This window comes from Chlorocebus sabaeus, chromosome 24 (assembly GCF_047675955.1).
Source record: "Chlorocebus sabaeus isolate Y175 chromosome 24, mChlSab1.0.hap1, whole genome shotgun sequence".
Classification (NCBI taxonomy): Eukaryota; Metazoa; Chordata; class Mammalia; order Primates; family Cercopithecidae; genus Chlorocebus; species Chlorocebus sabaeus.
This window is the reverse complement of record NC_132927.1, coordinates 14206602-14220027: the sequence shown is the minus strand read 5'-3', so window position 1 is coordinate 14220027 and position 13426 is coordinate 14206602. Positions and strand designations below refer to the sequence as shown.

General features: G+C 39.9%; 1 protein-coding gene across 2 annotated transcripts in view; it reads right to left on the bottom strand.

Annotated features, from left to right (window-relative positions):
• Positions 1 to 13426, bottom strand: part of TTC6 (tetratricopeptide repeat domain 6) — a 234798-nt gene that overhangs the window by 73159 nt on the left and 148213 nt on the right. For both annotated transcript variants that reach the window (XM_073010817.1, XM_007986533.3), the window contains 2 exons: positions 449 to 911; positions 11 to 140 (listed from right to left, as the gene is read on the bottom strand). In XM_073010817.1, the coding sequence (XP_072866918.1) occupies positions 11 to 140; positions 449 to 911 (593 nt within the window). The remainder of the gene's footprint in view (positions 1 to 10; positions 141 to 448; positions 912 to 13426) is intronic.

The window sequence follows — 13426 nt, the reverse complement described above, 5'->3', positions numbered from 1 at the left end:
GACAACCCACCTGTATTATTTTTATTATATTTATGTATATAATTCAAGTCATCCAAAGCTTCATTAATTTTGTCTTGGAAAAGATAAATTAAATGTCGTTGCCAATAGGCATCGAGAAACAATGGTTCCAAGAGCATTACCTAGAAAATATATGTAAAAATTCAGTTAAAGTTGATTTGTTAAAGGAGGATATCCTATCAAATAAATGTTTCAAACACGATTGATCCCAGTGGCTTTGTATGTATGTAATGTAAAATAAAACCTCCCAATCTGACAACTAAAAATCATGTTTTTAATATTATTTGAAAATGTAAATAATTATACTGTTATAATAATTCTACATGCTATACTATAAACATTCATTGTTCAAAATTTCAGCAAAAATTACTATACAATTAAAAGCAAGTGTAAATGGTGAATATTACTATTTTGGTTAAATAAAACTTACTCTCTGTAGATCATTCATGGCACTCTGCAACTTTCCCAGTTTTCTATAAATAGCTCCACGCCTACAATATGCAAATGCAGGATATTTTGTCTTATCGTTTATTTCTTCAGTCAAAATCTTCACTTCAGATTCATAATGTTTAATGACCTCTTGTGGAAGATCGGACTCCACATCATCACTTAATTTTAGTTTTGGTGGTTCTTTCACTCTTTCAGGTGGGTCTTTAGGAACTGATATTTTATCATCTTTCTCTTTTACAGGCGTGCTCGCATCTTTGTACGCAATCAGCCTATCAAAAGCCCATGTCCGAGGATCAATATTTTCTGGAATTCCTCCCCCAGTTTGGAAGAATTTTTCAAAATTTAAATACAAAGGTAAACTGGGACACCGTATTTGACGTTCATATAATGGAACTTTGAACAAATATTTCTTCTGTTCTGGAAGTATTCCATGAGATGTTGATCTAGTTTTTAAAAGAGTGATTTTTTTAATTACAGAAATACAATCATTTTTCTAATCAGTAAATCAACTCAGTCACATATAAAACTACTGTTTCTGTTATCAAAACAAAATTACATGCTAATTTTATGCGCAAGTTCTCCTTTTCATTTAATAAAACGGTAACACTGTATGAAGAATCTCTCTCAAGTTTATGAAAGCAAAAGACTGTTTTTAAAGATGTAGCCTCCTTAGAGTACTAAAAAAATGAGGTCAACGCGCCTTTCAAGTTTAATTTACACCCTCTACCATACCTAACCCACCAGAGGAATTACAATTGAGAATTAAGGAAGTAAACATAACGTGAGAAAAAAAAAAAAAAAATGCCATGCAAGAAGTTAAAGAGGACATGAACTTGAGGTAGCGGGAAGAAGGCAAGAGTTGACTACACCTCAGACTATCAACTGAATATCCCAGTTTTACCCTTCTCTAGTAGGCTATCAAATAAATAATACCTAATATGCTTTCAAATGCTACAAGTCTAGGATTAGCCTTCTCAAATTCTCCCTTTGCAATATAGTCTTCATTGAGTAACATGTGCCATAGGGCTGGTACTGTACTGGCCATAGGAAATAAGAATAAACTCAGTCTATTGAAATAAAATAATTTACCCTATCACTTCATATTTACTGAGTATGTACTATGAGAAATACCTAGTGCTAAACACTAGGAGAACAAAGTAAGAAAAGTCAGTTTCCTTCCCTTTCCTTACTTTCATAAATTCTCTATTCCTTTCCACATTCTAGTGCAAGCCACCATCATCTATTCTTCTTAGAGTAGAATAATTTATTAACTCCCTGCTTCTACTTTTGCCCTTTGTCTAATTCATTCTCTGCATGGCAGCCAGGCATAGTTGTTGTTTTTTGTTTTACAAATGTACATAAGATCACATCACTCCTCCAAGAGCTTCCCCAGTATGCAAATCAAGCTCTTCACCATGGTCCATAAGACCCCATGTGATCAGGTGCCAGCCTAAATATTTGACACCACTACTTTCCCCCTCATTCCCTAACTTCCAGCCATATCATCCTTGAGCAAGCCTCAAGGCCATTGCCCTTTTCAGCCCTTCTGACTGGTTGGCTCCTTCTCAATTCATATTTCTGACCAAATGTCACTTTAGAAAGGTCTTCCGTGCCAGGTAAGTTTTGTTTGCACCTCCATATTCATCTCTACCCTTCTCCATCTTGCTCCCTGTCCCAGGAAACTGATCTGCATAGACTATATATAGCCTTAGGATCCCTTGGTCTCTGTCTTCTCATAAAGTTTATCCAATTAGGAACCCCAACAGAAGGAAGGAGGAGAGTGAAGTCAAGGTGTTTATTCCTCTGGCTTCCTCATGAAGGGTCTCCTCAAACTCCCTAGGATTCTTGAACAAAGATCACTACTGCTTTCAAGAAAACCATTTCTATACAACTCTTTTCTTTCAGCTTCTAGTCATCACTCCCTCTTTTTGTCCTCTCAAATTTCAGAGTAGAAAATGGCTTTACATTTTTAATCCCAGGATACTGCATTATCATTTTTGGTTTCCTTGTACTTTGATATTTTTGTAAATTTATCCTTTATCATAACTTCCCAATATTATCCTAAGCTGAGTGGTGTTTATGATTGGGATCTTCACTGACAAAGTAATTAGTACCAGAGATGGACTCAGGAAACACACACACATAAAGCATTCTAGGATAACTTCCTTGCCAGGCTGAAGTAGGACATAGGTAATCCATGGCATGTGGTGGTATAAAAATTTGTCAAATATCACCAATGTTAGCAGGGAATGACGTTCAGGTGGAAGACAAGGCATTGGGAGATCAAGGAGCTTTAAGTCATTCAGACAACAATAATTATTATAAAAATTATGTGTCCAATAGCAAAGACTTGGAATCAACCCAAATGTCCATCAGTGACAGACTGGATTAAGAAAATGTGGCACATATACACCATGGAATACTATGCAGCCATAAAAAATGATGAGTTTGTGTCCTTTGTAGGGACATGGATGCAACTGGAAACCATCATTCTCAGGAAACTATTGCAAGAACAGAAAACCAAACACCGCATGTTCTCACTCATAGATGGGAATTGAACAATGAGATCACTTGGACACGGGAAGGGGAACATCACACACTGGGGCCTATTGTGGGGAGGGGGGAGGGATGGCATTGGGAGGTATACCTGATGTAAAGGACGAGTTGATGGGTGCTGACGAGTTGATGGGCACAGCACACCAACATGGCACATGTATACATATGTAACAAACCTGCACATTGTGCACATGTACCCTAGAACTTAAAGTATAAAAAAATTAATAAATAAAAAATAAAATAAAATAAAAAATTGCGTGTTCAGTTGACTACTTCTTTCAGACCAAAGAGTAGTTGCAGTACCTATTAAGTACCCTCTAAACTTTGTGAACCAAGTTAATGAAGCTAGTAGGCAAGAAGCAGAAAACTGAAATATGGGATGTTAACATGCAAGTAGCTATGAATGAAAGTGAGAATTTTAAATCTCCAGTTCCCACTTATCTTCCCTTTACTGAGGAAACTGGCTGAGGAATTGTCAGATCCCCCATCTGAGACTCTCAGTCCTCTCCTGCATAAGTTTCTTTCAATGATTACACTGTGACATTGCTTCATATGCTGTAAGGCAGCTACCTCAAGCATGTCCTGAAATCACTCAGCTGTGACTCTCAAACCCTCTCATGGAGCCACAGCCATTACAGTCCCTCAGTATCCCACATACCTCCTCCATAGAGGTGACCTTGGGTTGGTGGCTGCTGGCCTCACCACACACAGCCTTAGCTAGAACACCTGGGAATACTCTAAGTGAAGGGTTCTCAAATTTCAGCATGCATCAGAATTACCCAAAGACTTGTTAAAAATACAGATTTTGAGGCTCCACCCTCAGGGTCTCTTATTCGGTAGACCTAGAGTGGAGTTCTAGAACTTGCACCTCTAACAGGTTCCCAGGTAACAATCCTGCATGGATTACACTATAAGAGCCATTGCTATAGAGGAATGAGTTCTAAGGTTCAGGAAACAGGAATTTGTCTTCAATATGGAACGTGCTTAGTCAAGTCCTAACCCTTGGAAAGACCAGAGAACGCGTAAGTGAGGGGGCACAATACCCTTGAAAAGCCTTGTGGATGTTGACCTCAGAGCTGGAAAAGAATGACAGCGGGGGAACGGGAGCAAAGAAATTTGTTTCACTGATTCCAGTGGGAATAATAGAACCCTGGAGTGGTAAAATCCCGTTTACCACTACAGATATGGTAGATACAATGACCACAATAAGCAACAGAGTCAGAATAGTAGTAACAGGATTTTAACTCTCAAGGACCTGCGGCAATAACTAAATGTCTAAATGTCCTTAGAGATGAGATAAATGGGCAGCTTGCTTGGGTATTCTTTGCTTACATAGGGGAAAAACTTATAGGTCTTCTGGTACAAATCTAACCAGCTATAGTGGGGGTTCACAATCTTTTACCCAGCTCTCAGACCCCAGCCAGTTCATAGTCCAAAACCTCTCTTAACAGGAAGGTCGGGAAGAGTATCACTGAGGAAGAATCCTTCAATGTGGCTTCGGTATACACAGTGAATTTTCCCTGAAATCTTCTAAAGGTATGAGAAAGGGGAAACTCAAACCTTCCAGGGGTAACTAGATACTGGCTCTGACCTTATGCTAATCCACAGATACCCACTACAAATCCCACTGATGTTTATCAATCAAATTAAAGAATTATGAAAGTGAAGTGATAGAATCTTGGTCTGAGACCATTTAACAGTGGATCTAGTGAGACATGGACCCATTTTTTGATAATTTCCCTAGTCCCAGAATGTATAGTGGGAGTAAATACGTGTAACAACTGAATAAACTGTAGACTGAGGAAGATAATAGTAGTAAGGGCCAAGTGGAAATCGCCCTCATCCCATCTCACACCACTATCCACAAAGATAGCAAACAAAAAGCAATACCAGATTCTGGGGAAATTACACATTAGTGTCACCATCAGACTTGAAGGATATAGGTGGCAATTCCCACCATATCTCCAGTTTACTTTCCTGTTTCACCAGTGCAAAACCAACATCACCTGTAGGAAGTGACTATAAATTATCACAAATTTAATCAGGTGGTGATAACAATTACAGCTTTAGTTCCAGATGTGGCATATTTACTGAAGCAATGAACACACCTTCTGGCACCTGGTTTGCAGCTCTTGACCTGACATGCTTTCTTTTCCACTCCCCTAGTTTAGGGGAGTGGAAATATAGTTTAGGAGAATCTGATGAAGTTACATTTAGATGTCAGGGACAACTCTCTCCATATATATACACACACATATATATATGCGTGTACATACCTATATATGTGTATGTGTACGTACATATATATATGCGTATGTGTATATATATATGTGTGTATGTGTGTGTGTGTATATATATATATATATCCCATATCCAACTCACAAGCAAATCCTGTTGTCCCTATTTCTAAAATCTATCTAAAATCTAACCACATTCCACTACTTTGGTTGCTATCATCCCAAACCAAGAAACTATTTCTCACCTCGATTATTTCAATAGCTTTCTAACTGGTCTCCCTGTTTCACTACAATCTATTTTTCACAAGTAACCAGAGTGAACCTTCTGGAACATAAACTAGATCCTATCAACTCACTGCTCCCAAATCCGAATGTTTCCTTTTCTATTAAGAATCCAAAGTCTTTGCCATAACCTATAAACATCACTACCCCATTCTCGAGTCCAATGATTTCTTGGCACTCTTAAGAATAATTTCAAATTTACTCTGGCCTATAAGGCACCACGTGGTATTATCTCTGACCACTTCCTCAACCTCGCTTCTTTCCACCCTGCACTCACTCTGTTCTAGCCACACTGACTTCTATGTTGTCCCTCAAAAGCAACAAGCATGTCTCCAACTCAAGGCCTTTGCACTCATTGTGACCACTTCAGATATTCAAATACCTCATTCCCTCATTCCATTCAGTTCTACACTCAAATATCACTACCTTATAGAGGCTTCTGACCACTCTGTCTAAAATAGTAACCTTTGTTACACTGTTTTATTTTCTTCATTATATTTGTCACTTCCTGATGTTATTTGTTTACCTCTCCACTCTCTCTCCCACTAGAATACAAGCTCTATGAGGACAGGGAGTTTGCCAATCTTGTTCCTTGCCCTATGCTCCTTGTCTAAAACAGTATCTGCTATGTAGTACTGTTGAGTAGTGCTCAATAAATGTATATTGCAGAAATGAATGGCTGAACTTATTCATTCATCAAATTGTTGCTGAATTCTTACTATGTGCCATGATTTAATAAGAGAAATTGCATTTAACTATAGTCCCTCCAACTCCTCACTTTAAGCTGATAAACTTTGCCTTCATTGAAAATATAGGAGCTATCTGCCTTGAACACTTACTTCATTTTCTTAAACAAAATATACATTCCCAGGGAAGGAAGATGCTTTATTCATATAATGTACAACACTTCTTCCCTAGGAGTTCAGTTGTATCACTTGTGTTCTATGTCCCATCCACGTTTGCCTACTCAGAGGCTTCACTCTTTCAATATCCTGACTTTTCTGTATCATCTAAAATTGTGATCAGTACTCTGAAATTTTACTAGGCAGAAAAACTGCAGAAAGGATACTAAAGAGGCAAGAATGAGGAGGAAATTCCAGATAAAAGAGAGTTGAAAGAGGGCATCCTCTAAATCTAAGTTTGAAGCTATACATATCCCAGACTAACTCCTGAACCACCCACCAATCACTTCTCATTATTCCAGAAATAATCACTTTCATAGTTTGATGTATATAATTTCAAGGTTTCTATATAGATATATAAGCACTATTATACACACATACATGCATATACATACAGCTTTGTTAAAATATATTCCCACATAAACATCCAAAAATATGTTAATTGTGACTTATTTCTCAATGGTAGCATTGCTGTATTTTCTAAGTTTTTACAATAAGCATGTATTATTTTTACTATCAAATATTAATAAAATAAGTACAATGTTTTTAAGGAAACAAGATCTTGCTATATAACTTTCTAGAAGGATGTAAAAAGGAAAGGAAATGCAGACAATGGATGAACTTTTATGAGGAAGAATTATAGTCCCAGATCACTAAAATTAAATAATACAAAGAAAAGGAACATGATAAAAGAGGGGACTGGCTGTTTACATCTACCCCAAAAGGTAAATATTTCTTCCCGTACTGCAAGTTTAAATCATGTTTTCATAGCCATGAATATGGTTCATGGTTTTTCATTTGGAGGAACAAGAGTAAATTTATCTGCTAGCTATCGCACCAGTCTGAGAAAGTCAAGCCTTTGGGTTGGAATATGTGTACATACAGTTAATCTGAGATGAGATATAAGACAATTAAAGGAAACAGAAATTTTGAACAGTTTAAACGTTTTGCTCAAAATATTATTGGTATAAAAATAAGGACAATTTGACACCCAAATCAAGGGATATTTGAGCTGGATGTTACTTCAGAAAGCATGTGGACAGGGTATTCATCTTCTAGATGGGGAAACAAATATTCAAGGAAATTAAGTAGCTCAGTCTAGTCACTGAGGATCTAGTAAATGGAGGTTGGGATATGGATGTATACAAATTCCTGATCCAGAGTTCTTGCTCCTAGAACATCACTGCTGCCAGCTCTTAGAGAAGCAGAGTGGTAAATGAAAGTCAAAATAGTCTTGATGGCCAGGCGCAGTGGTTCATGCCTGTAATCTCAGCACTTTGGGAGCCCAAGGCGGGTGGATTGCTTGAGACCAGAAGCTCAAGACCAGCCTAGGCAACATGGTGAAACCCTGTCTCTACCAAAAAATACAAAAAGTAGCCACACGTGGTGGCACCCACCTGTAGGCCCAGCTACTTGAGATGATGAAGTGGGAGAATCCCTTGAGCCCGGGAGGCAGTGGTTGCAGTGAGCCAAGATCACACCATTGATCTCCAGTCTGGGCAACAGAAGTGAAAACATGTCTCAAAAAAAAAAAAAAAAAACAAAAAAACAAAAACCAAAAAGTGGAAGGGTAAAACAACTAAGGAAAATATAGCAACTCTTGCTTGGGGGAAAATAAATTCTGCTACTCTGAGGAATGCAGCAGCACAAGATGGGCCAAGAAAACCAGGTCTGAGACCACAGGTTCACTTGCAGGAGCAGGTCAAGTGAGTCAAGACTAAGGACAATTATTCTAGAAAGGGGCACAAGAAGATGCATTCAGAGGGATAGGAACGCCATTGGCAAACAGCCTGGTAGCCTGGATCTCAGATGAAGAATGTTACTCAGTCCCAGAAGACAGAACGTTGGCAGAGATCAAGAGGCTAGCAATTCACAAAAGCCCACATAGGAAGTAAGGCAGTGGGTACAAGGGAGTGAAGGCAGCCAAGATTCATTGATAGGAAGAGCTCACTGTGGGTCAGCCAGCTACTGAGGAAGGTCTCCTTTACTCCCTCGGGTTGCTCTGTCAACATTGAGCTCAGAGACCAAAGCAGAGGGAAATTATTAGAGAAACAATGAAGCTGCAAAGTTATTGCAAACTCTGGCAACCTGCCATGACCTAGCTGAGCAGGGAAGCAACAGGGCTAAGGGGATAAACGGAAATGCATGAATCTGGGTGAGGTGGCTCCAGTGGCCTTCTGCAGGAGAGACTTTCCACAGTCATAATTTGACTTGATGTATAAGAACACATGCAGTCTGCTTCCCACCATTAAGAGAAGCCAGCCAAGAATGGGTGTGATTAAATAACCTTCATGGTTGAACACAAAATGGTAAGAAGCAAATCTGTGAATTACCAAATTAAGATTAGTGAGAAAAGGCCAGGCACGGTGGCTCATGCCTGTAATCCCAGCACTTTGGGAGGCTAAGGCGGGTGGATCACCCGAGGTCAGGAGTTCGAGATCAGCCTGGTCAACATGGCAAAACCCTGTCTCTACTAAAAATACGAAAAATTAGCCAGGCGTCGTGGTACATGCCTGTAATTCCAGCTACTTGGGAGGCTAAGGCATGAGAATCACTTGAACCTGGGAGGCAGAGGTTGCAGTGAGGCGAGGTGCCACTGCACTCCAGCCTGAGCAATAGAGAGAGACTGTGTCTCAAAAAAAAAAAAAAAAAAAGCTGGGAAAAAAGTCTCAAACTATAGGAACAAAATTATTTTTTAAGTTGCTCCATAGTTGTTAGTTTTGAACTAACAATTTGTATCTACATTTATATGTGGTAAATTAGTTTGAAATAAGATTTTTTTTAAAAAGGTAGGAAAGCTGTACTAACATATTGTCTTAAACAAATACTCCCACAGTTTGTTTTACTGCCTCCACCAAGAGGTTCATCCTATGGTTCCTGTTACAACCATTGGCAGCACATACAAATTTCAAAGTCAGTTATTAGAAGGCAAAGAAATCTTTTTAAATGGTAAAACTTTATATTCAGAATGATAAAAGGTCAGTAAGAAGACCACACCCCACAGAAGCAGCATTTGATCAGTTTATATCCTTTTTTTAGACAGAAGTCATTTAGGTTGTGGTCAAAATGGTGCTGTGTGTATTACCCTTTCTAGGATGGTGAAGATTCATAACACTTTAAAAATCAGTAAATGTATCTAAAATGTATAAGCAAACTTCTGGTTCTGATCTAAAACATTTATCAACTTAGAAAACCTACTTGAAGTCTTCTACAGATGAACTAACAAAAAAAAATTTCCAGATACGGGAGCAAGATGGCCGAATAGGAACAGCGCCAGTCTCCAACTCCCAGCACGAGTGACACAGAAGACCGGTGATTTCTGCATTTTCAACTGAGGTACTGGGTTCATCTCACTAGGGAGTGCCGGACAATGGGTGCTGCTCGGCTGCTGCAGCCCAGACAAGCCAGAGCTGAAGCAGGGCGAGGCATCGCTTCACCTGGGAAGCGCAAGGGGGAAGGGAATCCCTTTTCCTAGCCAGGGGAACTGAGACACACAACACCTGGAAGATCGGGTAACTCCCACCCCAATACTGCGCTTTAAGGAAACGGGCGCACCAGGAGACTGTATCCCACACCTGGCCGGGAGTGTCCCACACCCACGGAGCCTCCCTCATTGCTAGCACAGCAGTCTGTGATCTACCGGCAAGGCAGCAGCGAGGCTGGGGGAGGGGCGCCCGCCATTGCTGAGGATTAAGTAGGTAAACAAAGCTGCTGGGAAGCTCGAACTGGTGGAGCTCACAGCAGCTCAAGGAAACCTGCCTGTCTCTGTAGACTCTACCTCTGGGGACAGGGCACAGGAAACAATAACAAACGCAGCAGAAACCTCTGCAGACGCAAACGACTCTGTCTGACAGCTTTGAAGAGACCAGTGGATCTCCCAACACGGAGGTTGAGATCTGAGAAGGGACAGACTGCCTGCTCAAGTGGGTCCCTGACCCCTGAGTAGCCTAACTGGGAGTCATCTCCCACTAGGGGCAGTCTGACACCCCACACCTCACAGGGTGGAGTACTCCCCTTGAGAGGAAGCTTCCAAAGCAAGAATCAGACAGGTACACTCGCTGTTCAGGAATATTCTATCTTCTGCAGCCTCTGCTGCTGATACCCAGACAAACAGGGTCTGGAGTGGACCTCAAGCAATCTCCAACAGACCTACAGCTGAGGGTCCTGACTGTTAGAAGGAAAACTATCAAACAGGAAGGACACCTACACCAAAACCCCATCAGTACGTCACCATCATCAAAGACCAGAGGCAGATAAAACCACAAAGATGGGGAAAAAGCAGGGCAGAAAAGCTGGAAATTCAAAAAATAAGAGCACATCTCCCCCGGCAAAGGAGCACAGCTCATCGCCAGCAACGGATCAAAGCTGGACAGAGAATGACTTTGACGAGATGAGAGAAGAAGGCTTCAGTCCATCAAACTTCTCAGAGCTAAAGGAGGAATTACGTACCCAGCACAAAGAAACTAAAAATCTTGAAAAAAAAGTGGAAGAATTGATGGCTAGAGTAATTAATGCAGAGAAGGTCATAAACGAAATGAAAGAGATGAAAACCATGACACGAGAAATACGTGACAAATGCACAAGCTTCAGTAACCGACTCGATCAACTGGAAGAAAGAATGTCAGCGATTGAGGATCAAATGAATGAAATGAAGCGAGAAGAGAAACCAAAAGAAAAAAGAAGAAAAAGAAATGAACAAAGCCTGCAAGAAGTATGGGATTATGTAAAAAGACCAAATCTACGTCTGATTGGGGTGCCTGAAAGTGAGGGGGAAAATGGAACCAAGTTGGAAAACACTCTTCAGGATATCATCCAGGAGAACTTCCCCAACCTAGTAGGGCAGGCCAACATTCAAATCCAGGAAATACAGAGAACGCCACAAAGATACTCCTCGAGAAGAGCAACTCCAAGACACATAATTGCCAGATTCACCAAAGTTGAAATGAAGGAAAAAATCTTAAGGGCAGCCAGAGAGAAAGGTCGGGTTACCCACAAAGTGAAGCCCATCAGACTAACAGCAGATCTCTCGGCAGAAACTCTACAAGCCAGAAGAGAGTGGGGGCCAATATTCAACATTCTTAAAGAAAAGAATTTTCAACCCAGAATTTCATATCCAGATAAACTAAGTTTCATAAGCGAACAAGAAATAAAATCCTTTACAGATAAGCAAATGCTTAGAGATTTTGTCACCACTAGGCCTGCCTTACAAGAGACCCTGAAGGAAGCACTAAACATGGAAAGGAACAACCGGTACCAGCCATTGCAAAAACATGCCAAAATGTAAAGACCATCAAGGCTAGGAAGAAACTGCATCAACTAACGAGCAAAATAACCAGTTAATATCATAATGGCAGGATCAAGTTCACACATAACAATCTTAACCTTAAATGTAAATGGACTAAATGCTCCAATTAAAAGACACAGACTGGCAAGCTGGATAAAGAGTCAAGACCCATCAGTCTGCTATATTCAGGAGACCCATCTCACACGTAGAGACATACATAGACTCAAAATAAAGGGATGGAGGAAGATTTACCAAGCAAATGGAGAACAAAAAAAAGCGGGGGTTGCAATCCTAGTCTCTGATAAAACAGACTTTAAACCATCAAAGATCAAAAGAGACAAAGAAGGCCATTACATAATGGTAAAGGGATCAATTCAACAGGAAGAGCTAACTATCCTAAATATATATGCACCCAATACAGGAGCACCCAGATTCATAAAGTAAGTCCTTAGAGACTTACAAAGAGACTTAGACTCCCATACAATAATCATGGGAGACTTCAACACTCCACTGTCAACATTAGACAGATCAACAAGACAGAAAGTTAACAAGGATATCCAGGAATTGAACTCATCTCTGCAGCAAGCAGACCTAATAGACATCTATAGAACTCTCCACCCCAAATCAACAGAATATACATTCTTCTCAGCACCACATCGCACTTACTCCAAAATTGACCACGTAATTGGAAGTAAAGCACTCCTCAGCAAATGTACAAGAACAGAAATTATAACAAACTGTCTCTCAGACCACAGTGCAATCAAACTAGAACTCAGGACTAAGAAACTCAATCAAAACCGCTCAACTACATGGAAACTGAACAACCTGCTCCTGAATGACTACTGGGTACATAACGAAATGAAGGCAGAAATAAAGATGTTCTTTGAAACCAACAAGAACAAAGATACAACATACCAGAATCTCTGGGACACATTTAAAGCAGTGTGTAGAGGGAAATTTATAGCACAAAATGCCCACAAGAGAAAGCAGGAAAGATCTAAAATTGACACTCTAACATCGCAGTTAAAAGAACTAGAGAAGCAAGAGCAAACACATTCGAAAGCTAGCAGAAGGCAAGAAATAACTAAGATCAGAGCAGAACTGAAGGAGATAGAAACACAAAAAACCCTCCAAAAAATCAATGAATCCAGGAGTTGGTTTTTTGAAAAGATCAACAAAATTGACAGACCGCTAGCAAGACTAATAAAGAAGAAAAGAGAGAAGAATCAAATTGACGCAATAAAAAATGATAAACGGGATATCACCACCGACCCCACAGAAATAAAAACCACCATCAGAGAATACTATAAACACCTCTAAGCAAATAAACTAGAAAATCTAGAAGAAATGGACACTTTCCTGGACACTTACACTCTCCCAAGACTAAACCAGGAAGAAGTTGAATCCCTGAATAGACCAATAGCAGGCTCTGAAATTGAGGCAATAATTAATAGCCTCCCAACCAAAAAAGTCCAGGACCAGATGAATTCACAGCTGAATTCTACCAGAGGTACAAGGAGGAGCTGGTACCATTCCTTCTGAAACTATTCCAAACAATAGAAAAAGAGGGAATCCTCCCTAACTCATTTTATGAGGCCAACATCATCCTGATACCAAAGCCTGGCAGAGACACAATAAAAAAAGAGAATTTCAGACCAATATCCCTGATGAACATCGATGCAAAAATCCTCAATAAA